Source organism: Garra rufa, chromosome 2 (assembly GCF_049309525.1).
Source record: "Garra rufa chromosome 2, GarRuf1.0, whole genome shotgun sequence".
NCBI classification, from domain to species: Eukaryota; Metazoa; Chordata; class Actinopteri; order Cypriniformes; family Cyprinidae; genus Garra; species Garra rufa.
In genome coordinates, this window is record NC_133362.1 from 26,936,715 (window position 1) to 26,963,654 (window position 26,940).

General features: G+C 35.2%; 2 protein-coding genes across 2 annotated transcripts in view; one reads left to right on the forward strand and one right to left on the reverse strand.

The window, feature by feature from the left end:
- The window catches only part of LOC141325383 (nuclear factor NF-kappa-B p100 subunit-like), a 33,448-nt gene extending 22,732 nt beyond the window's left edge, over positions 1 to 10,716 (reverse strand). The window contains exons 1-2 of the mRNA XM_073834002.1: positions 10,590 to 10,716; positions 3,041 to 4,274 (exon numbers count right to left, since the gene is read on the reverse strand). Coding sequence (XP_073690103.1) covers positions 3,041 to 4,190 — 1,150 coding nt within the window. The 5' untranslated portion in view covers positions 4,191 to 4,274; positions 10,590 to 10,716. The remainder of the gene's footprint in view (positions 1 to 3,040; positions 4,275 to 10,589) is intronic.
- Positions 9,957 to 25,374, forward strand: glud1a (glutamate dehydrogenase 1a). The gene is made up of 13 exons (XM_073834003.1): positions 9,957 to 10,500; positions 13,545 to 13,625; positions 13,715 to 13,770; positions 14,226 to 14,289; positions 15,873 to 15,967; positions 19,105 to 19,284; positions 20,918 to 21,055; positions 21,234 to 21,371; positions 21,505 to 21,585; positions 21,789 to 21,912; positions 22,547 to 22,638; positions 22,746 to 22,808; positions 24,461 to 25,374. Exons 1-13 carry the CDS (start codon positions 10,098 to 10,100, stop codon positions 24,578 to 24,580), a joined length of 1,635 nt encoding a protein of 544 aa, XP_073690104.1. The 5' UTR covers positions 9,957 to 10,097; the 3' UTR covers positions 24,581 to 25,374.
- The last annotated feature ends 1,566 nt before the right edge of the window (positions 25,375 to 26,940 follow it).

The following is a 26,940-nucleotide window of genomic DNA, read 5'->3' on the forward strand; positions in this document are numbered from 1 at the left end:
CTGTTTGCTCGTTCTGGCAGAATGCAGGAGGTTGGTTTGTGTTGTAGGTCCCAGATGAGTGGACTGCTGGAAGAGGATGGGGTGTTTTTTTGTTTGTTTGTTTTTTTAAATGTGTGTGTTTTAATTTCAAATTAAAATAAACTTGTATTGACCCCACACTGGCTATTCTACTTGTTGCTCTTTACATATCTATAGTTCTCCATTGTGATTTCCTATCCTGTTTGAGCACTGGTTATCCAGATTTGGTGATCCTGAAAAGTTCCTATCTGGATCAGATTGATCCAATCCGATGTTGCTTTGAAAAACTGGCTCAAAAGTAAACTGGATTATGTGATCAAGGATCGCAAAATAAAGGATTACTAAATCCGGATAAATTTTATCCGGATTAAACCTTTTGAAAAACCGGGCCCTGGATATATTGTCTGAATGAGCTTTACTGAGCTAATCCGCCATTTGTTGAACTGACAGGTTATGATTTTGTCCTGATCGTCCTGATATTCTTGTTTTGTTGCTTATTTGTACATTTTTTTCATTCACACCCATTCTACTGACAAAGATTAAATTCAAAGGCTTGCTTAAAAACACATTCCTTCAAAAACAAGTTCAAGTTATGAAGTAACATACAACATGACAAAACCTTAAAACCATGATATTTTGATAGATTATGTGGTTAAAATAATTAATTTCAGAGTATAAATGTATATTACACTCTAAAATACTGTGAAATAATACTACAATTTAAAATAACTGTTTTCTATTTTAATATTAAAATGTAATTTATTCCTATGATGGGACAGCTGAATTTTCAGCAGCCATAATTCCAGTCTTCAGTGTCACATGATCCTGCAGAAATCACTCCAATGTGCTGAAACATTTTTTATTATAAACATATCTATATTATTATGTTGAAATCAGTTGCCTGCTTTATAGTTTTATGAAAAGCATGACATTTTTTTCAGGATTCGTGATTTATAAATTTCAAAAGAACAGGCTAAATTAGAAATACAAATCTTTTGTAACAATATAAATATCTTTACTGACACTTTTTTTTAAACATTTCAACGCATTCTTTCTGGAAAAAGTATTAATTTCTTAACAAAACAAAATTTTGGTAGGTAGTGTATATGCATATTTCATGCATGCGACCCTGGACCACAAAACCAGTTTTAAGTAACATGAGTATATTTGTCGCACTAGCCAAAAATACATTGGATGGGTCAAAATTATTGATCTTTTTTTTTTATGGCAAAATTCATTAAGATATTAAGTTAAGATCATGTTCCATGAAGACATTTTGTAAATTTCCCATGGTAAATATATCAAAACCTAATTTTTGAATAGTAATATGCATTGCTAAGAACTTTTTTCAGACTTTAAAGGTGACTTTCTCAATATTTCGATTTTTTTGCACCCTCAGATATCACATTTTCAAATAGTTGTATCTCGGCCAAATCTTGTCCTATCCTAACAAAATATAAATCAGTGGAAATCTCAATTTCAAAAAATTGACCCTTATGACTGGTTTTGTGGTCCAGGGTAACATATTGTCTGTAAAATTATATTACGTTAACATGAGTAAACAACCAAGTTAAATCATAACTTAATTGGCCAATAATCAGGCCTGCCACAAATAGATTTTTCAAAAGACTTTGACTTGAATAAACATGAGCACTGCACGTCTCAAAGTCAAAATGTAACATGGGAGTTTTTATATGAATGCATCTTTGAATGATGACATTTTCATTTTATCTGATGCCTGATAAAGTAGTGTTTATGAGTGTAGGGGTGTTTTGTTTACTGCTGTTATTGGGGAAACCACTATTTCTGCAACTTCAAAAGTGCCTCCATCTATTTTTTTACGCAGCTTTCAAACACACACACACACACACACACACACACACACACACACACACACACACACACACACACACACACACACACACACACACACACACACATGTTGGGTTTACATGTTTTATGGGGACATTCCATAGGCGTAATGGTTTTTATACTGTACAAACCGTACTTTCTATCGCCCTACACCTACCCTACACCTAAACCTAGCCCTCACAGGAGACTGTGCATACTTTTACTTCCTCAAAAAACTCATTGTGCATGATTTATAAGCCTGTTTCCTAATGGGGACCTAAGAAATGTCCCTATAAGGTCAAAATCTACTGGTATTCCTATCCTTGTGGGGACATTTGGTGATGAATACCAGGTACACACACACACACACACACACACACACACACACACACACACACACAACCATTTAAAAGTAAAAAAATTTTTTTTTTTCCATTTTAACACATTAAAGTATATTTCTGTGATCAAAGCCAAGCATCATTATTCCAGTCTTTGGTGTCACATGAATCTTCAGAAATCATTCATATGCTGATTTATTATCAGTGCTGGAAACTTTTTTTCAAGATTCTTTGATTAATAATAAAAAAAAGTTAAAAAAGACCAGTATTTATTTCAAATCTGTTCTAACAATATACATTACCACTCAAATGTTTTGGGTCAATACATTTTTATTCTTTCTTTTTTTTTTTATAAAAAAATAAAACAACAATAATAGTGATACTTTTATTCAGCAAGGATGTTTTAAATTACTAAAAAAAAAGTGATAGCAAAGACTTATATTGTTAGAAAAGATTTCTAATGTGAATATATGCTGATCTTTTTAACATTTTATTTATCAAAGAATCTTAAAAAAAATATCACAGGTTCCAAAAAAATATTAGGTAACACAAATGTTGCCAACTTAGATCATTTTAATAATACATCAGTATATTAGAATGATTTCTGAAGGATCATGTGAGACTAAAATACAATAAAATAAAAAATATTGTTTTATATTGTAATACCGTTTAGCAATAAAATGCAGCCAACGCAAAGACTTCTTTAAAAAGTATTAAAGTCTTACTTATCCCAAACTTTTAAGTGGCAGTGTATATATATTTGTGGGAAACACTGTCATGAATGTGAAAGGCGTTAATTCATAGATCTAATGAGAAGGTCTCAGTGGTTTCACCTGTAATAAGCAGAATATCTCCTGGAAAAACTGTCAAAGCCCAGAAAGCCGCTGTCCTCCATAGCACCACCTTCATCTCCACATCTGACTGGTCTGTAACAATCAATGTTGCTAGAGGTACACTGGTTCCAGCCGAAGCTCCAGTTTTCACTTTGACTTCTTTTAAGTGGCATGGATGCACCACAGCAACCAAGATGTTGTATCGTACACCATGAGTCCTACACCTGGCCAGCAGGGTTGTAGGGCCACAGAGGGGGGCAGCAGTAGATCTTGCCCTTTGCGCTGATGTTTTTTTCTGAGACAGCTTTATTCTTTTAGATGTAGTGGGAATAGGTGAAGTCTGTGCAAATGTAGTTGGTGAGTGAATATTAAGTCCAACTTCCTCACAATCCACAGGTTTTTCAGCCACAGCATTGCCCTGAGAACAGAGGATGCCATCCGTTGTGATTTCCAGAATCACTCCTCTCTCATGTAGTCTTTGGCTTAGACTCTCATTATGCCACTCTCCTGAGCTTTGCAAGGTTCCCCCCAAGCCCCTCTCTTCAGGGCTGACCACAGGACTGTACAATTCTGGGGAACTTATCGAGGATGAGGGCAATTGTTTGGGAGGGGTGTGTGGAGAACCAAGAAGAAAGTCATCAGGAAAGTCAGAAACAGGACATTGGGATGCTCTACCTCGAAGAAGCAAGGCTTGGGACTTTGTCCATGTGCTCAGATACTCAGTCTCTGTGGAAAGAGAAGATGCAGGCCTTCTGTCGCTGCCTTGTCCTCTATGTGAGGAGAAGCAACTATCTAGATATTCTGTCACTAATACAGGACACAATTCCTCTTCTTCAACAGACTCTGCCTTTGATTGAGAGCATTGGCAGCCTGATGGAGTGCTGTCGTCCTGTGATGTTTCCGTTTTATCCTCTGGACTCTCAGGTACTTTGTCAGAGGTAACTGCAGATTGCATTCTACCACTGACCGTCGCAACACACTCATCGTCTGTTTGGGCTTTACTCAAGGTGTCCTTGGGAATTAGCCTGCCTTGACTCCAAGTGAGCTCCATTGTCTTCCATTGTGGGGCTGCTCTCTCCTGCATCTCTTCAGCGAGTGCTTGGGGACATGGGGCACCCAAAAACACATGAATCTTTGGTTTGTTTGCCATTTTTCTGTCCTTAAGTTGACTGATATTGTCCCAGTCATAAGCTTGCCAGAGCTTCTATATTTGCAGATAGATTAAAGTGGCCATCTGCAGGAAAATAGAAATGCATACTGTTAGTTAAAACATATAGACACAAGTCCACAAAATTATTAAAAGACAGAGTTCAGGCAAAAAAAAAGAAAGAAAATTCTGTAATTTTCTCACCCTCATGACTCTTCTGCGAAAGACAAAAGATATTTTGAAGAATGTTTCAAATGTTTTTGTCCATACAGTCAATGGTGTCCAAAACAACACTTGATCCAATTGACTACCATTGTATGAACAAAAGAACATGGGGAAACTTTTTAAAAATGTATCTTCTTTTATCCATCTTCCACAAAATAAAATAAGTCTTACAGGTTTGGAATAACATCAGTGGGAATAAAGGATGGCAGAATTTTCAATAATTGGCAAATTTTTCACAGTGTTTTCACTACGCGTCATCAATCAGCCATATTGGCGACATTGAGGGTAAACAATGCCACTGAACTGAACGAAACTTGCATATTTTGCTGATTATTGCTGCTGAAAATGGTCAACTGTCATGTTTTGGGGTGTACTAATCGGTTGGACTGTGAAAAACATTTGGAGTACTATAGACTCCCAAAAGTTAGAACAAATCAAGAAGAAGAGGAACAAAACTTTTAAAATATTGTGCCTTTTCCTGCTTACTAAGTCCTTCTCTATGATTTAGCAGCTTCCACAGATTTTTTTCCGTGGTTTAGACAGCATAAATTAGTAGAAACGCGTTTCAGTAGTACATTAACCGTGCAATCAATGCTGTCGTTTACATCCTAGTATCGCCAATATGGTCGCGCATCTGGGTAACGGACTTAATCGTGACGGAAGTGCAAACCCTTTATAGTTAACTTAAGCTGTTAAAATTAATTTTTGATTAATTGAAATAAAGCTGAAATACATATTACATTAAAAACTACGTTTAGGCTAAAGTACTAAAATGACTTAAACTGATATAAAATTAAACCTAAATGGCAATATTAAAAACAATATTATTAAAAAAAATGCACATAACAAAATTACTATAAAAAAGAAAACAACTCAACAAGAATGTATAAAAATAAAAGCTAATTCAAAAACGTGACTAGACCACAAAACCAATCATAAGGGTCAATTTTTTGAAATTGAGATTTATACATAATCTGAAAGCTGAATAAATACACTTTCCGTTAATGTATGGTATGCTATGATAGGACAATATTTGGTCGAGATACAACTATTTGGAAATCTGGAATCTAAGGGGGGAAAAGAATCTAATTTTTGAGAAAATTGTCTTTAAAGTTGTCCAAATGAAAAGTTCTTAGCAGTGCATACTACTTAGCAAATGAAGTTTTGATATATTTACGGTAGGAAATATACTAAATATCTTAATTAAAACATAATCTTTACTTAATATCCTAATGATTTTTTGCAAAAAATAAAAATCTGTTATTTTGACCCATACTATGTATTATTGGCTATTGCTACAAATATACCCTTGCTACTTACTTCCTGGTTTTGTTATCCAGGGTCACAAATGTTAATAATATTATGACCACATATAAATGATAAAATTACATTGGCCATCTCTTTAAGTATTATCGAAAAACCAAGTAATTATATCTACGCATAGCTGAAAACGCTAAATTACAGTAAAGGAGAATTCCAAGCAAGTTCATTGAGGAAGAAAAGCCAGAATCCACTAAAAACCTCCACAGCTGGTGGTTATAACTGAGAGCATTTTAATGTGTCTGTGCAAGTATGCATTCCTCAGATCAGTTGTTTTCACTTAGCAAAAAAAAAAAAAAAAAAAAAACAGCAGTTTAATGAGTGACTCTCCTGAACTTCACCAACCAGATGATGGGTGTAGCCACCGCATGAGCCAATAACAGACCAGTACAGTGTTCTTTCAGACACAGTGTGATTTACTGCAGACGGCATTTGTAGACTGAGAAAGAGGACCAAAAACAGATTGTCTTGCTTCAACTAATTCTCACATGTATTCAGGGTGTAAGGAAAACATTTATTACTATTTTACTCAATGGCTACACCACATAGCATTTTTCATTAGATCATGTGAAACCAACGTGAATACAAACATTTGCATGAACTTGGCACATGTGTTTTAAACTATTTTTGTCCTTGTCTTGATCTTGGACACTTTTACTGTATATGTCACTGACACAGAGGTTATGACATCTTGTAAAAATACTAAGTAACACAACTTTACACAACACAAGCCTAAAATAGATATATATATATATAGAAATAGTATATGACAAAAATTGGTAATCCATTGCCTGTTGTCCACATATATGATCCTCTGAGGCAATGGAGCATGTACACATTGAGACATATCCTGGGAGAGTCCAAAAAACAAGCACAAACTCTTCCCCCGAAAACAATCGAAGAGGCCCTGCAAGAGCTGACATACAGAGCAGGATATATTTCAGGCAGGAACAAATTACAGCAGACACAGAACGATACAACATAACTCCCCATGTCACTGTAACCCTAGGTGAAATATATGAGTACGACTGGTTTTGCCACGTTGCAAAGGAAAAATACTTAATAGGGCACTCTTTTGCCCTATCTAAATCATATCTGTTTTTGTGTGAACAGAGCACAGAACACAGGGTCATTGCCCTTGATTATCCTTCTGTGCATGTGCACAGAAAATAAACAACATTCACAAAAAAACACAAGGTATTGCATGTATTGAAACTACTACTGAACAACTGCTAATACTATACAAGACCCAATGAGTTAAGGTAACAGAAACGATTTGAGGAAAATACTCAGGAAAAGAAGTGAACCACTGATGTCACATGGACAATTTTAACAATGTCCTTACTATGTTGCTGTGCCTTGACTGTGGTAGGATCCTTGTTGTCTATGGAGGGTCAAAAATCTTGATTTGTGTTCCGAAGATGAACAAAGGTCTTTCTGGTTTGTAAAAAAAAAATGAGGGTGAGTAATTAATGACAGAATTTTCCTTTTTGGGTGAACTATCCCTTTGAGTAAAATAAACTTTTTTCATTTAGTAAATTTGACTGTACGGTTTTAGGTAGGAAGCAGACACTATAATTGATTTATGACACCGGAGATATGAAGCTACTCCATCATGGGCTGAAAAAGACCAATAACCCTGACACTAACTAATCACAGTCAGCAGGGCCTCTGCTGACCTCACATGACCTCAGCTGCACAAGGAAACGACTAGTCTAGATAAGCGAAAACAGAATAATCTCCTGCCATTTATAAGAGGAATAAGCACTGCTGTTAAAGGAACACTCCACTTTTTTTGGAAATAGGCTCATTCTCCAACTCCCCCCGAGTTAATAAGTTGATTTTTACCGTTTTGAAATCCATTTAGCCGTTCTCCTGTTCTGGCGATATCACTTTTAGCATAGCTTAGCATAGATCATTGAATCCTATTAGACCAATAGCATCGCGTTCAAAAATGTCCAACGAGTTTCCATATTTGTTGTATTTAAAACTTGACTCTTCTGTAGTTATATCGTGCACTAAGAGCAGTGGAAATGCAAAGTTGCGAGTTTCTAGGCTGATAAGATTAGGAACTACACTTCCATTCCGGCGTAATAGTCAAGGAAGTTTGCTGCCGTAATATGGACGAAGCAGGCGGAGTATTATCAGAAATGAGTTCCCAGCTAGTTTAGCATTTGCACATGTGCTGCGTGATATTACTGCTCCTGCTTCGGCCATATTACGGCAGCAAACTTCCTTGACTATTACGCCGGAATGGAAGTGTAGTTCCTAATCTTATCAGCCTAGAAACTCGCAACTTTGCATTTCCACTGCTCTTAGTGCACGATATAACTACAGAAGAGTCAAGTTTTAAATAGGACAAATATCGAAACTCGTTGGTCATTTTTGAACGTGATGCTATTGGTCTAATAGGATTCAATGATCTATGCTAAGCTATGCTAAAAGTGATATCGCCAGAACAGGAGAACGGCTGAATGGATTTCAAAATGGTAAAACTCAACTTATTAACTCGGGGGGAGTTGGAGAATGAGCCTATTTCCAAGTGGAGTGTTCCTTTAATATTCACTGGGTATGAATGAATCTGCTGTATGTTTGTTTAGCTTCAAACAACTTACTTGATAAGGACTATGATTACCACAAGTAGAGTTATGATGAATTGGGAAACCGTTGTAGTCCATATATAGCAACTTCCAAATTCACGTTCAAGGTATGACTGTAAAGTGAGAGTCTCTTAACGTAATGTTAAGCACAAACCTTATTTTACTCATAATTCCAGAGGGAATCATGACTCAAAATGCAAATCCTCTATAACAACGCATCATTGTAAGATAACAATGCTTCTTTAATTTTCTTTCAAAGTAGTTAAGTTAGTTGTGTTTTCACGGCGCATCATCAATCGGCCATATTGGTGGCACTGAGAGTAAACAATGCCACTAAAGAAAGAAACTCACATTGCTGCTGAAAATGACCAATTATTGTCATGTTTTGGACTGTATTAATTGGTTGGACTGGGAAAGTCATTTGGAGTACTATAGTGAAGTGGATCAAAAAAGTTAATCAAAGTTGTCTAAGACAAGAATAGGTATTGTTTTAGTTTTAGAACAACTTTGATAAAAGGTGTTGATCCACTTCAAATGTTGACTACTGTAGACTGTCAAAAGTTAACAACAAATTAAGGAGAAGAGTCAGGTAGGTGAAATATTAGGCAAATTCCTGGTGGAAAAAACCAGCATATGCTGGTTAGGTAGTTTTGATGCTGGGATGCTGGTTAGGTTTGTCTTGATGCTGGTTTAAGCTGGTCCTTAGCTGGTTTATGCTGGTCCTTTCTGGTCCTTAGCTGGTCATGTGCTGGTCAAGGACCAGCATAAACCAACAAAAGGACCGGCATAAACCAGCAAAAGGACCAGCATAAACCAGCAAAAAGACCAGCATAAACCAGCATCAAAACCTACCCTGCTGAAAAAACCAGCTAATACCAGCCTAGGCTGGTTGGCTGGTCTTAGCTGGTTTAAGTTGGAAGTGGCTGGTTTTAGCTGGTCTCCCAGGCTGGCCAGGCTGGTTTTAGCTGGTGGTTTCCAGGCTGGAAAAGTGGACAAAACCCCTCTAAAACCAGCCTGCCTTCCAGCTATGACCAGCTAAAACCAGGCTGGTTGACCAGCTAGGCTGGTTTTAGCTGTTTTTTTCACCAGGGTACCTAACCGGCATATGCTGTTTTTTTTCAACAGGAATTTATCTTCATTAATATGCTCGTACAAATCTTTACCACCTATTACCTTTAGTTTATCAAAATATTGCACCCTTTCCTGCTTACTAAGTCCTTCTCTATATGATTTAACAGCTTCCACATGTTTTTTTTTCCATGGTTTAAACAGCAGAAAAACGTATTCAGTAGTTTTTAGTTATTTACATCCGAGTATCGCCAGTATGTTTTTCGACAATAAGTTTTTCAAAAATAAATCTATTTGACTATTTCTTAAATCCCCCTCTTTTCTAGTCTGTACTAAAATACCATACCATTTACAGTATAGTACCTCAAAGAACATTTAAAAAATGCAAAAACATTTTAAAGAGCTATTACTTATGTTTAGCCAATACATTTATTTCATGGACACCAGCAACTTGAATACTTGTACATATATTTTTAAATACTTTCTCCCTGTGAGTTCCTGCTTACTGAGCGCCTCCCAGCTTAAGGTGGAGACCCACGGCACGCCTGCCGTTTAAAACAACTCACAAACACTATTCAAGCTGACACTTAGTAGAAAAAGGAGGAGCCGTGGTGTCCGTTTATTCTCCCCGTCCCACCCTTTGACACTGTCTGTCTTAGTTTTTCGATACTGTTAGTTAGTGTTTTACTTTAAAATCATGTATAGGTCTCTGGGGGAGCTCGTCACACGCGCAGCCGCTAGCAGTGCACTGGCCTCGGGATGCGTCGACTCCGCTTTGCCTGCTTCCGCGACTTTAATGCGGGTCCGCCGTTACAGCGAAGCCGTGGGAGATAGAGACGATGACCCTAACTTCTTTAGGATGGTTGAGGGTTTCTTCGACCGCGGAGCTTCTATTGTGGAGGACAAACTCGTGCATGATCTCAAGACGAGAGAAACGCCCGAGCAGAAGAGGCACCGAGTCCGGGGGATCCTCAAGATCATCAAGCCCTGCAACCACGTCCTGTCCGTGTCGTTCCCCATCAAGAGAGACAACGGGGAGTGGGAGATGATCGAGGGCTACAGAGCTCAACACAGCCAGCACAGGACCCCGTGTAAAGGAGGCAAGTTCTTGCATTATTTACATCGGAGTTAATAGGAAGCAGTCGCGCTCCCGAGAGAAAACATGCAAACTAAAACAAATATGTCTTACCGGTCAACGTATCTCCTGACGTTTTGCATCGTGATGACATGATTCTGCGTGTGTCCAACACATTTATTTAGACGCTTTGTCTATGTATTTTGACAGAGAGTGATAAATGATAGGCCTTGCGTGCCATGAACTTGGGAAAAAATCCGCGGTTGCGCAGCAGCGACACTCTGCGACTATTTGCGTGCAAGCGTTTCTGACTATTAAAGTACACTATTAGAGTTTCAAGCTTTACAGTAAAATCAGTTTGCAGGTGTTTTATCAGAATAAGCTTCATTGATTTATCTGGTCAAAGCCAGTCATTAGCTGGTCTGATGTGTACATAAGGTAGTCTAAGATGGTGACTAGCTTGTTTGTTGCAGTAAATTACTTGGGCCCATCTTAGACCAGATAGAAACCAGCTAGAGTGTTTAAAACAGTTCGACCACCTTAAACTGAACCAGAACCGAGATGTTATATAAGCTATATATAAGAATCCATAAGCTTGTTACAAAATACAGTTTGAAATAGTTTTTTCCAACATCACAAGACATCTATACATTCCATATAAGTTACACTAATGTGCATTGAATTGATTATTTTATTACATGTAGGAGAGTGGAAAGGCTTATAAAGAAACACATCCTGCACTGAATCACCATTTTACGTTTACATTTGTGGAGTATTCTAGCAGGAATGCTGCTTGTCCTGTTCCTGTGTTTATTTTATTGGGTAGTTCTCTTTTCCTTGTCTTAGTATTTTTCTCGCATCATATAAATTCCAGATTTGTCTTTACAGAGATATTTGTGTACGTTTTGGAAGTTGGGAACTACTTTATTATCAGAGGAATGTGCTTGTGTAAGAGATGTTTTTATTAAGCATGACCTATTCTGGAGTTGTTTGTTAGGCCTTTGCATTTTGCTTCGTCAGGACTGACTGTGCAACGCTTTATTAAGGAAGGGAGGTGGAAGCCCCCCAGGACAGTTCAATCTCTCTGCAGTTTCCTTGAGCTCCATCCTCTTAGCGTTTTCAGACTATTTCCCTCTTTTTAAACTGAGGCATCTTCACCTTAAACTGTAGATTGACCAAATGAGATAACTTGCATCGCATTTACTTTAACCACTGAGTTAAGCTAAACTGATTAACACAATTTAGGAGAGATCTTATAAGTTACACTGTATTATACTAATATTAGAGTAGATTCAATAGGAGCTTTCAGTAAGACAGTCACTGAATTTATGGCTAGACTTTAAACTGTTGGGTTTGTAAATTAGCTTAGTAGTTCATGATTTTACCTTGAGGTCTAGTAACCGGATAACAAGATGTGGTTTTGCAACGTGTGCTGGGAAGTCTTTGATTAACCTAATGTAATAACCAGTTTTCATAACCATGGAAGGAGATGTTAAAGTTGGCTGTTTTTTGCCTCAGAGTTTATGGTTGTACTTTATTCTGTACTGTTCTTTACTATATTTACTTTTATGGATATATGTGACCTTGGACCACAAAACCAATCTTAAATAGCATGGATATATTTGTAGCGATAGCCGAACATACATTGTATTGGGCAAAATTATCTTTTTTTTTTCTTTTATGCCAAAAATCATTAGGATAATAAGTAAAGATCATGTTCCATGAAAATATTTTGTACATTTTCTACCGCAAATATATAAAAACTTATTTTTTATTATTAATATGCATTGCTAGGGACTTTATTTGGACAAGTTTAAAGGTGAATTTCTCAATATTTAGATTATTTTGCACCCTCAGATTACAGATTTTCAAATAGTTGTATTTTGGCCAAAAATATAAAAACTGAGCCTAATGACTGGTTTTGTGGGTCACATATAAGGACGCTAGCTAAAGAATAATATGACCTGCAGTGTTATTCTGTTATTTGATTAAATAAAGATTTAGCAAAACATGCATATAATAGGTAAAAGGATGCAGACTTTGGACTTGCTGAATATTTGTAACATGCTCATTCAACAATATGCATACAGAAGAGCTACTACTGTATCTGCATTGTCTAAAAACTACGTCTTTACAGGGATGCATCTTCTTTACAAGGATAGTTTACCTAAAAATAAAAATGTTATAATTTACTCACCCTCAAGCTGTTCTGTTGAGCACAAAAGAAGATATTTTTAGGACTGTTGGTAACCAAACAGTTGTGGCTAGCCATTGACTTCCATAGTATTTTTTTTTTTGCACTATGGAAGTCAATGCCTACCGTCAACGGTTAAGAGTGAGTAAATTATGTGTGTCCTTTAAATCTGCGATAATAACTTGATTTGGTGTTATTAGTAATTTGAAATGAATTACTAGCTCATTATCCATGAATTCAAAAAACTTGCCAGTGCTGTCCAAGCAGCGTTCTTAAGGCCGATTGAAAACAGACATGTTTAGTTTGGGGTAGTCACACTGGCTTTAACCACTCCCAGCTTGGGCCTTGCCTAGATTTTCTTCCCTTGTACTTCAGTGGAGAGAGTGAGTCATCACGGTGGTTGGTTTACTGCCTGTCTTGCCACGAAATTTCCCCTCTCACAACTGTAGGCCTATTTTTTTTTGCGCACGACCGTTAGAACATTTGAGATTTCCAGACCTCCTACTCTAAACAGCATATTGCCCCGATCATCAGTGCTATTTTAACCGATACACAAGGCCTACCTTTGCAGTAGACAAATATTTGACAGCATTTATTTTCATATTTTTTCCTTTTTTTCTCCAAAAGCTTTAAAATGACCTAAAAGGTCTTGAATTATATAAGCACTGAAGTAATATAAAAGAGGTTGTCAAAGTGTTGTAGTCTTTAAGTTTTAATCGATAGAGAATGTCCTGTCTTAGCCTCATAAAGCATGTTGATACAAAAGCTATAATCCTTGTGATTTATTTTGATGCTTGTTTAATGACTTAAGTGATCTACAGATGTTATTTGCATAGACCTAAAATCTGATGAGTGCACTGCTTCTGTTTCTCCAGGTATCCGTTACAGCACAGAGGTGTCAGTGGATGAGGTGAAAGCCCTTGCCTCACTAATGACATACAAATGTGCAGTTGTAGGTAAGTTTTTGCTTAAATTTGTCTATGTGTAAGTTTATTTGGTTGTGGTTGATAGTTTGAACGTTTAATCATTCACATAAACTCAACAGATGTGCCTTTTGGAGGAGCTAAAGCAGGGGTGAAAATTAACCCAAGGAATTACTCTGTGAGTGCTTTTTCAGATTCTCTGATTAAATTTAATTTTGAGAGAGATTTTAAGTTCAGACATTATGACTTTAATAATAAATGCTCATGCAAATGTCTAGGTATGTATTTGCATTGTCTAGACTAGTTCATCACCTTTAGATGTTAAAGGTTTTACAACATTGTTCTAAAAAAAAGCAGTAAGATAAGATAAAAGCAGTAAAATATTGCTGTTATTGGACAGCAATAACAGCAATATTTATTGACTCGCAAAGTGAAATCTTACAGGGTTTAATGCCTGTGCTGTTAAGGATTTTTGTATTTTATAGTTGGTGGATTAAATATGCAATTTTAAGTTTAGCATTTACTAGCACTCCCCGTCTAGAACAAAGAACTCAAGCATTGCTTTTTTTTTATTTATACTTCTATATTATTCACATTATAGTCATTGAAATCCCACCATTTTTCTTTACACAGGACACAGAACTAGAGAAGATCACAAGAAGGTTTACTATTGAGTTGGCCAAAAAGGGCTTCATTGGTGAGTTATGAGCAGGCACAAACTGAATTTGTTCCTGAGTGCTGCAAATGATCAGCAGAATTGAAATGTCCATCATGCATCCCTCATTCCTTGTGGATGTTTATGGAATAACTAGCCTAATTGTATTATGCAATCACCTACCAGTAAAAGCATAGTCCTCTGTTTAACACATTTTAAGATTAATTCAGTAGAATTCTAAAGAATGTCCCCTAGTATCAAGTGCATTTTACAGGAAAATTTCATATTATATTTACAGTTAAAATCAAATGTTTACATACACCTTGCAGAATCAGCAAAATGTTAATTATTACCAAAATAAGAGGGATCATACAAAATGCATGTAATTTTTTTTTTAGTACTGACCTGAATAAGATATTTAACATAAAATATGTTTACATATAGTCCACAAAAGAAAATAATAGTTGAATTTATAAAAATGACCCTCAATTCTTAATACTGTGTTGTTACCTGAATGATCCACAGCTGTGTTTTTTTGTTTAGTGATAGTTGTTCATGAGTCCCTTGTTTATCCTGAACAGTTTAACTGCCCGCTCTTCTTTAGAAAAATGCTTCAGGCCCCACAAATTCTTTGGTTTTTCAGCATTTTTGTGTATTTGAACCTTTTCCAACAATATCTGTTTGATTTTGGGATCCATCTTTTCACATTGAGGACATCTAAGGGACTCATATGCAACTATTACAGAAGGTTGAAACACTTATTGATGTTTCAGAAGGAGTAAAAATGTTTTAGTAAGTAACTTATTTTGTCTTTTGGGAAACTGTTCAATGCATCTGGCTCTTAATGCATCGTGTTTCCTTCTGAAGCATCAGTGAGCATTTGATCCTTCTGTAAATCATACAGTCATTGTTGAAAAGGGTATTTGTAAGACCTGAAGGATTTTATTGAAGAACAGCGGGCAGTTTAACTATTCAGGACAAACGAGGGACTCATGATAACTCTCACTAAGCTAGAGCTGTGGATAATTCAGGTAAAAATACTGTAAGAATCAAGTGTATGTAAACTTTTGACTTCAAGTGTATAATGTATGTATAGTAAACAGTTGTATCAATATTTGTTTATCCCAAATGACATCCGTTTAGCATATTTTACTATTCATACTTGAATGAAACAGGAATTCTATGATAGATCAAACTGCAACACAAATTACAAATCACTCTAAAACAATAGTCATGTAATACTTAGCGTTAGATGGCACAGTTAGGATTAACCGTCAGGCTGCTATTAACACTACTTCTGCATTACAAGTTATTTAACCTGTAGCCAAAAGCCTAGATAAACTGTATTCATATTACAAAAGTTCAAAGAGCTTGTAATAGTGCCAACTTTCCTTGGGTAATTTTTGTTTTGAGTCTGTGCAGGATTCCCACAATGTACTGTTAGCTTCTCTAATGAAACTGTGCAGTGACACAAGTTGCAACAATGTTTTATGAATGTATTATGACATGTGTATAATGTATTTTATGGCTGTCATTATTGTGTCCAAATATTTGAGTTAAATATCTGAACCATTGCCATGGGAAGGGCGGATCAGTAGTACACTCATTTCTCTTTCCTGTGTCAGGGCCTGGCATTGACGTCCCCGCCCCGGACATGAGCACAGGAGAAAGGGAAATGTCCTGGATTGCTGATACATATGCTAACACAATGGGCCATAATGTAAGTCAAAGAACCTGATCAAGTGTTCATATAGTTTACAACAAGTTTGCTTAAAGGTCCCATATCGTCAAAATCAAAATTTCCTGGCTTTTTTCATGATAACTAAGGTCTAGGGGCTATCTAACTACCATATGAGTTTCAAAACAGTCAATCCACAGTAAACTGCACACAGCCTGCTTAAAGTAGCTGTTCATTTTCACGAGCTGCTGTGACTTCCGTAACGATGTGACGTCCGATCGACTCAAGTCACCGCCTTCAGTCACAAACCAACGTCCCACCCTCCTTTTGTCAAACCCCCAGACAACAACGCATCCATTCCATTGATCAACAACAACAGGAAAACAAGTGGAGAAAACCCTGTTCAGTTGATAGATGTCAAGCTACGATCATTACACAGGCTTCAGAACAACGTTAATATAAGAGACCAGCGGCACGTCAACTTCAGCCTCTTTCACACAGCGATTCCGGTAAATACACGGATAATGTGTCCCACGATTTGTTCCGGAATTGTTTAATTTGGTTCATTCACAGTTGTTTTCCGGAATCTGTGCATGCTTTGCACACAAACCATAAAGACATGTGACATTTGGATGTGAGATGTAATGCGACGCGTACGTTTCACTAAACTGAAACTAACCTGAACAAACTGTGCTTCAGCGCTGATAGTGAGGAGCTGGCTCTGCCTGATGATCGCTGCTTCATTCCACTTTGCACTTAACGTTATTTTTCGTTGTGAAGAGTCGCTTGATAACGTGCATCATTACTACAACACTGCCTTTAGGTTCTGGCTTTGGTTCACACAGTTCCCGTAATTTTCCAGAATCAGCGCGAATTGTGAAAGGGGCTTTACTAAAGCAACAGTTATGTAGCCTACTGCATTCGGTGTTTGTAAAAGAAAAAACATTAATGATCATTCTAAAATATCCTGTTGAGTATCAGCTCTCTCTATTGCTCTGAGCTCGCTTACGCTTACAGCATACATGACCGTAGTTACCTGTGATTGGCCTGGTTGTGCGTCACTCAGAAAACAACAGGCCAATCAGAAGAGAGGCTCATGAATATTAATTAGATGGGCCAAAATCGACCTGTTTTTGACAGAGCTCCTAAAAAAGGAGCTGTAAAAATATATTGAGATGGATTTTGGCACTTATACCGCAAATATATATTCTTAAGGACATCAACAAATAAAATAAACCTCCAGAAATGTGTACGATATGGGACCTTTAAATTATTTGAACCCAAACCACTTAACATATAAAGACTGTTTTGTATGTAATTTCTCTTATAGGTGTTTTATCTGTTTTTAACATTCAAAATGCATCCAGTTGCAGTTGTCTTCTTTCTTAAATCTCTTTGCATAGCGAATAGTGATTAGTCTTGTCCTCTATGCATATATTTAACTATTTATAGCATAAAAAATATGCTGCATCAGAGAAAAGGCCAAAAACTGAACTTAGTCAAAATGTTAACACTCTGCTGCCTTGAGAACACTTCCTTTAGGAAATGCATATCTAGTTTTCCAAAGACATACTTCATAGCATAATATCGTAGATAAATGCTACACTCTCAAAAGCTGTCATTTGAGCGTTACCTTTTAGACAAATATAAATATGTATTATTTAGGTATAAATATGTACCCTTTAGGTTCTAATGCGTACATTCAAGATACTTATATGCACCCTTTAGGGGTAAATAAGGTACAAATGTGTACCTTTTGAAATGGTACCACTGCAGTGATAGGTTTTGTACCTTTTTTTCTAAGATTCTTTTCTACATTACCAGTCAAAAGTTTTTGAACAGTGAGATATTAAATGTTTTCTTAAAGAAGTCTCTTCTGCTCACCAAGCCTGCATTTATTTGATCCAAAGTACAACATTTTTACTATTTAAAATAACTGTTTTCTATTTAAATATATTTTAAAATGTGATTTATTTTAGTGATCAAAGCTAAATTTTCAGCCGTCAGTGTTGCAAGATCCTTCAGAAATGATTCTAATATGCTGATTTGCTCTTTAATAAACATTTTTTATCATTATTATAAATATTTAAAACAGTCAAATACATGTTTTCAAGATAATTCGATGAATAGAAAGATCCAAAGATCAGCATTTATCTGAAATAAAAAGCTTTTGTAACATTATACACTATACCATTCAAAAGCTTGGAGTCAGTATAATTTTGGGGAAAGAAATTATATAAATGAATACTTTTTATTTAGCAAGGATGCTTTAAATTGATCAAAAGTGATGATAAAGACATTTATAATGTTACAAAAAAATTCTATTTCAGATAAATGCTGTTTTTCTGAACTTTCTATTCGTCAAAGAAACCTGAAAAAAATCTACTCAGCTGGTTTTAACATAATAATAATAATAATAATAATAGTAAATGTTTTTGATCAGCAAATCAGAATATTAAAATGATTTGTTAAGTGTCATGTGACTTGAGTAATGACTAAAAATTCAGCTTTGAAATTACAGGAATAAATTACATTTTAAAATATATTTCAAATATACTTTAGTAAAATATGTAATAAAAAATTAAAAGCAGTCTTGGTGAGCAGAAGAGACTTCTTTAAACATTTAAAATCTTACTGTTCAAAAACTTTTGACTGGTAGTGTATAATGAAATAAGTGCATAAAGAAAAATTATGAATACGTTACCTTGGAATGGAGCAGTCATTTCTATAATGCTTTTACACATATTGTAGCTATTTAAAAAAAATCACACAGGATATCTATAAGAACTAACAAACAGATCGTGGCTGTGTTGGTGACTCAGTGCCCAAAGCCTTTTCTGTCCCTGACAAAATAGCGTGGTGTTTACAGGACTAAGAGAACAAAGCACCCCTGTGTTTTTCCACCCTCTTCTGACAGACTCTTTCAATACAGTCTGTCCTCCCATGGCAGTCATTTGCTTTGTCTAGGTAGCTGTGATGTTCTGTCCTATTTGCGAGCGGCCCTGTAGTGAAAAAAGTGAAATGACATGAGAGATATACTGTAATATCAACAGGACTATTTACTTAATACTCAAAACACAGAAATCTCATAGCTTTATGCATTATGATTAGTTTCACAGTTGCAGTTGAATACAAACAACATTCTTCTAATGCTCAGAATTATAATTCTTCTTTATCAGGATATCAATGCTTACGCCTGTGTCACCGGTAAGCCCATCAGCCAAGGTGGAATCCACGGGCGTATATCTGCCACTGGCCGTGGTGTCTTCCATGGCATTGAAAACTTTGTCAATGAGGCTGCCTACATGAGCCAGCTGGGCCTGACTCCAGGCTTTGGAGACAAGACATTTGTCATTCAGGTATGTGTATGTCAATAGCACATAAACCACACTTCAACTTTGACATTATCCATAACCTTGAAGTGGCTAAGAATTGTTCTTGTTATGCATTGGTCAAAATGCACTGGCAACCCCAAACTTTGCTTTTTAAATATGATTTATTATGTTTATCTAAAAGGGAAAAGTACTACTGTATATTCTGCTGCTTGCGTGGTGGAACTTACAGACACGTTGTCCATTATCTCATGACTCTGTGCCAGTAGTTAGTGCAAGCTGACATTGATCATTCTGATGTTGCTTATCTAAGGATTTTAAATATTCAGAATGTGCTTTTAGATGCTCAATCAATATTTATAAAGAATACTTAAATGAGTGTGAGACCTTCAAATGTCACACTTCCTATATAAATGTTTTAAAACTCATTAATTTTGCTATGTTGTGACACTTCATCATAATAAATAATAATAATAAAAAATATATTGTTAATATAAACATAATTTAGAAGTGTAATGGAATAATAATGAATATTGTGCTTTTTTTTTTTCTTGAAAGACGATGCCAAGAGCTAATATTGCTCTTTTTGCAGCATGAACATGATTTATTTTAAATAATTAAACTTTATAACAAGTTATTTTATATGATTTAAATTAAATTTGATTTATTTATTGGTTTGTTGTTCTGTGCAAACATAATTCAAACAATATAAATTCACTTAGGGTTAGGTAAAAAGACCTTTAGATACTGAATATATATTTTTATAGTAAATACACTGCCAGTCAAAAGTTTTTGAAGAGTAAGATTTTAAATGTTAAATATATTCTGCTCACCAACCCTGCGTTTATTTGATCCAAAGTACAGCAACATTTTACTAAAGTAACTTTTCTATTTGAATATATTTTAAAATGTAATTTATTCCTGTGATTTCAAAGCTGAATATTTAGCATCATTACTCCAATCACATGATCCTTTAGAAATCATTCTAATATGCTGATTTGCTGCTCAAAAAACTTTTCTTATTATCATTTTGTTGACAGCTGAGTAGATTTTTTTTTTTTTTAGGTTTTTTGATGAATAAAAAGTTCAGAACAACAGCATTTATCTGAAATAGAAATCACACATTCTAACATTATAACTGTATTTTATCATCAGCTTTTTAGTTTAGATAAATGCTGATCTTTGGATCTTTCTATTCATCAAAGAATCCTGAAAAAGATTTACTCAACTGTTTTAAACGTTGATAATATTAATAATAAAAATGTTTCTTGAATGGCAAAGCAGCATATTAGAATGATTTCTGAAGGATAGTGTGACACTTAAGACTGGAGTAATGATGCTGAAAATTTTGATTTGATCACAGGAATAAATTGCATTTTAAATTATATTAAAATAGAAAGCAGTTATTTTAAATAGTAAAAGTATTCTAAAATTGTACTGTTTTTGCTGTACTTTGGATCAAATAAATGCAGGCTTGATGAGCACAAGAGACTTAATAATAATAATAATAGTAAATGTTTTTTGTTTTAACTGTAAACTGCACAAAAACTGATTATGTTTTGCAGTGTATTTAGATGTTTAGCAATGTTCCTGCACTAAATCAATCAGCTTCGCTGTCAGTATAAAAATATTTAATGCATTGTCCCTATTTCTATGGTAGGGTTTTGGTAATGTTGGCCTGCACTCCATGCGCTATCTGCACCGTTACGGAGCAAAGTGTGTGGGTGTTGGAGAGCTGGACGGAAGCATCTGGAACCCTAAAGGCATCGACCCCAAAGAGCTGGAAGACTATAAGCTGGTGAGTGTGAACCACTTACTGCCTTCGCAGTGACATTCTTGCTGAAGCTTCAGTGCGGTGTAAGAATATTCACTGTAATGCAGCCACCTTGTGGTCAATTAGCAGTAGTACTAGCATGTACTAAGTGCAACTCTATAATCTGAATGGTATTAATACATCAAATACTTTCGTTTTCCAGGCCAATGGCACTATTGTTGGCTTTCCTAACGCCACCCCCTATGAAGGCAACATCTTGGAAGCTGACTGTGACATCCTGATCCCTGCTGCAAGTGAAAAACAGCTTACAAAGAAAAACGCCAACAATATCAAGGCCAAGGTTAGAGGTCAACAGAGTCAACCATAACAATAGTCCTTTTAATGTAGATGAGATGTTGTATTATGCCAGTCCAGAGAATGAATATGAATATGAATTTGAAATAAAAATGAGTAAGACTTATCATTTTTTACAGATCATTGCTGAAGGAGCAAACGGTCCCACTACCCCTGAGGCTGACAAGATATTCCTAGAGAAGAATGTCATGGTGATCCCTGTACGTTTTCCAGTCCTAAATGTTCTTTTAGTAATAAATCTAAACTTACTACCCTATCATACAATATTTGGTTTATATGCATATAGGAGATTTGATCTTATTTAATCTATTTAACATATTTTGATTTTATTGTTTTAGGATTTTTTTTATTGTTTTGATGCTAATAGGATACTAAAAATAAATAAATAATTATGCATATACAGGATATGTACCTGAATGCTGGAGGTGTGACGGTCTCCTATTTTGAGTGGCTGAAGAACCTAAACCATGTCAGTTATGGCAGACTGACCTTCAAGTACGAAAGAGACTCAAACTACCATCTCCTTAGTAAGTCAAAAATTTGTTTCCTAGACAAAATGTAATGTTCAGTAGATTTAGTTCTCTGGAAGGGCTTGTTTTCCATTTTCTAATTGCTGTAGATTATGTTGGTGTTCAGGGGGCTAGAATATGTCATTTGGTATTTTTGTTCAGTTTGTTTATTCTGCTCCCACAAGCAAATGTAGTGGGATTGGTGTCCCCTTGAGAGTATCTGGGCATACTTGCATGTATACCAAAAAAAAGCTCTGTCCTACCTTTCATTTGACTGGCCTAAAATGACCTCTCTTTACTGATAATCACATGGTTAGCACAAAAGCAGACAGAAACAGGGGCAAACCCAGATGAATACTGTCAGTAATCATCCATTTTCACTTGTACATTTTGTGTTATGATCTCACTGTAATGTGAAAATTGAGTGGTGTTTTCCATTTTAGTACATTCGTACACAAAAAATATGACCATACTTTATTGCACCCTTTATAAAATGTTTAACTAAATCACAGATTTGGGCCTCAGAGAAACCTGTAAGAGGGAATAAGCATTGATTTGGGAAGAATCGCATTTGAGCATTATCTCAATAATCCACATAATCCATGTGTCAGTTTGCTCATTGCTAATGTGGATCTAATGTGTTGTTTGACAGTGTCTGTCCAGGAGAGTCTGGAAAGGAAGTTTGGTAAACATGGTGGAGCCATACCTGTTGTTCCCACATCTGACTTTCAAGAGAGGATTGCTGTGAGTGTAAACGCTCTTGTCAAATATATAATATAATTAATATAAAATTTAATATTTGTTAAATTAGACTGCTAAACCTTTATATGCTTGTCTTGCTCATCTTGTAGGGAGCTTCTGAAAAGGACATTGTGCATTCTGGATTGGCTTACACAATGGAGAGATCTGCCAGAGTAAGTAAATATATAAAATGTGAATATATAATAATGTTTTATATTTACTTATATAATTATACAAATGTATATTATGTTCACTACCAGTCAAATATTTTTGAACAGTAAGATTTTTTTATGTTTTTTTAAAGAAGTCTCTTCTGCTCTCCAAGCCTTTTATTTGAGACAGAATATAGCAAAATTGGTAAAATTGTGAAATATTTGTACTATTTAAAATAACTCTTTTCTATTTGAATATATTTTAAAATCATTTTTCTTTTGATTTCAGAGCAGAATTTTTAGCATCATTATTTCACATGATCCTTTAGAAATCATTCTAATATTCTGATTTGCTGCTTAAAAACATTTATTATTATTGTAGATTTTTTTTCAGGATTCTTTGATGAATAGAAATTTCAGAAGAACAACGTTTATCTTTTGTAACATTATAAATGTCTTCTTCAGCACTTTTGATAAATGTTGAGCATCCTTGCTAATTAAAAGTATTAATTTAAAAAAAAAAATACATTACATATATATATATATATATATATATATATATATATATATATATATATATAGACTCTAAGCTTTTGAATGGTATAATGTTCCAAAAATTTCAGATAAATGCTGATCTTTAAATCTTTCTATTTCTAAAAGAATCCTGAAAAAATGTACTCAACTATTTAAAATATTGATAATAATAATAATAAAAAATGTTTCTTGAACAGCAAATCAGCATATTAGAAAAATTTCTGAAGGATCTTGTGACACTGAAGACTGGAGTAATGATCCTGAAAATTTAGCTTTGATCACACAAATAAATTACATTTAAAATATATTTAAATAAAAACAGTTATTTTAAATAGTAAAAATATTTCTAAATATTTGCTGTTTTTTGCTGTACTTTGGATCAAATAAATGCAGGCTTGGTGAGCAGAAGAGACTTTTTTAAAAAACATTGCATATATATGTATGTGTGTGTGTGTAAGGCAATTCATTTTTCCAGTTTAACAGTGTTTAAAAGTTAACGCAGGAGTGGGGCCACCCCACTCACAACTGCTGCTTTTTTTCTTGACAAGAACTGCATTTATTTAGACACAGAATGTCTTTACATTAAGTAATAATCATTACATAACATCTCTCCATAACATAAACATGTCATACTGCATCAGTGCCCTTCCAGCACAAACTTTCTGAACACGCAAACAAACAGATACTCTTACTTGTTACACACCCAGCTATAGCTTTTGTGTAAAACTGGGATCTGGTAACCAGAGAACAGCCTTTTTGTTCCTGTGTTATTGTATCATTGCTGTCAGTCATTTGTTTTCTGAATTAGAAATGAGATCCAGCCCATTAAATGGATTCCTAAATATTCACCACACCCAAAGATGTAGATCGTTGAAACCATCAGTTAGAGGATCTGCTCAGTCCAGTATATTGTTTATTACACTGTGGAATTAAGCTATTTGTAAGTTTGTTTCTAATAAGCTTTTTGATATCCATCTTGGATACATTTTTTTGCTCTAGAATTTGACCAAAATTTGGTATTTTCGGAGCCAGCATAATTAGGATTCTAGTTTGTATGTGTTTAGGCTAGTTTGATACATGAAGAGCCTCTGTGGTGTAAAATACTGCTTCAGGAATGCTAAATTTTTTTTTTCTTTCAGCAAATCATGCGCACAGCCAACAGGTATAACCTTGGGCTGGACCTGAGGACAGCGGCCTACGTCAACGCCATTGAGAAAGTCTTCAAAGTGTACCATGAGGCTGGTCTTACCTTCACATAGACGGTTGTATTATATACTTGACTCTGTATATCTGAGTCTGTACATCTCCACAGACCCCAGGTATATCACTTAACCCCTCAGCTCCTCACGTTTACATTTTATACGACCAAATATATATGTTATATCATTTATGCATGTGGTTACCAGAATGCATCTTTAGAATCCTCTGGTCTTTTCTAGTTTATCATCCTTTCAAATATTCATGGCTTTTAGAAAAAGCTTTAAAGCCAAAGTCCCTTTAATGCACTCTCCTTGCCACGTTTCAGAGTATAGTGGGAATGTCTCGCCAGGAAACACTGATCAATAACATTGTATCTTATTTTACAGCTATTTTGTAATGTTTTCTTCAGGTCCTGTGTTAATGCAGTTGCTGCATATTGAAAACACAATAAGCCTTAGAGTCACAGCTGTGCACTGTTGTTTCTAATACCAGTTTGTAGAATTTCTAGTCGGTTATTTTTTCCCCACCCATTTTGACAGAATTATGGTCAAGTGGGATTGGGATGCAGGACGAATCTCAGGCTTTTTATATCTTACCAAAATGTTGCACATTAATATCTGGTTTTGCTGCTCCTTGGAACAGTTTTCAGTGATAATCCAAAGCTTCCTTTGTTTTTAATTTCGTCCTTGACCTTATTGGTAAATGTCTAATTTCTTATGCAAATGGTAGGGCATATATTTGAGACCAAATGTTTATTTTCATCATCATATAAGCACTTAATATGAAACAGCCTTTAAAAAACCTTTGTATTGCCTTTTTAAACTGTCTAAAATTAATAAAATGTCAATGAAAATGTGCAGTGTGTCAACTGATTTACTGGGGGGTGGGGGTTTGTACTTTGAAATAGTGCTGTTTTTTTTTTTTTAAGATTCTGGCTCCACGCTTTATCATGGTTTTTCCCTGACTGTGCCTTTATATGAATCAGAATTTATGACACAGTTGCAGAACTACTGCATTTTAAATCATTATCCAAACAAACATGCTACATGTAGCATGAGCAGTTTTTTTATGTAAATTAGATTGTATAATGTCGACATTTAAAGGAAAAACAGAGTGGTCTGACCTTAGCTTTGTGAAATGATGCTTCATAAAACATATCTGCATTAAAACAGCAGACAGACTAAATGAAAACACGGACTCAATCTCTGACAGCAGGTGGCACTTATGGAACAGCAGCGATTATAGTGTTAGGGGTGTGAAATATATATCGACTGCGATAATATTGTAATTGTTGTTTTAAAGGATTAGTTCACTTCCAGAACATTTACAGATAATTTACGGATAATTTACTCACCCCCTTGTTATCCAAGATGTCAGGGTGCCCACGAGTTTGAACTTCCAAAATGCAGCTTTGTGGTTAAAAAGTGTATACATTGTACTTTTTTTTTTAAGAAAATAACATTGTTTCACTAGATAAGACACTTTTTCCTCCACTGTGATCGTTTAGAGTCCTTTAAAGCTGCATTTAAACTGCATTTTTAAAGTTCAAACTTGTGGGCACCATAGAAGTCCATGGAGAAAATTCCTGAAATGTCTTCCTCAAAAAACTTAATTTCTTTATGACTAATGAAAGAAAGAACATGAACATCTTGGATGACAAGGGGGTGAGTAAATTATATGTACATTTTTGTTCTGGAAGTGAACAAATCTTTTTAACACCTACAGAGTGCATGCATACATTACGAGATGAAGTCTAGTAATTTGGGTTAAACTAGTGCAAGTATGCATTTAGAGTGCATTCTTTCACTGCATGGTTCAGTCAATTAAAATGTATTTAGAATAATTATAGATATGGGCGGCAGAAAATGTATATATTCAGGCCTATATCATTTCATATGGTTAAACAATATCATGAAGAATACCTTTTTTTTTCTCCAAAAGTCAGCATGGTTACAAACATATTGAATTATTCAACAGTTCAATAAACAAAAAAATAATATTAAGAGACTCGTGTTTTAGACACCATATTCCCTGTTTTTGATCTATTTGGCCAACAAAAATATTTCAAACAGCCACAGCACTTTTTCTGAGAAACATTTAAGCTGATTCGGTTCAATGAATTCACAATGACTCACTTAACTTCACTTGACTTGCTGCCACCTACACTGTAAAATGTTTTCACCAGTTTCAACTTAAAAACTTAAGTTTAGCAGCTGCCTTAAGATTTAAGTTAAATCAACTTAAGTCATTTCAACTCACAAGTTAAATCAACTCATTTTTATCATTTTAAGTTAAAAAGATTTGTAGTTTTAAGCTGATTTAACTTAAAATTTTAAGGCAGCTGCTGAACTTAGGTTAAGTTGAATCTGGTGAAAACTTTTTACAGTGTATTGGCAGTTTTAATTTCACATTTAAAGTA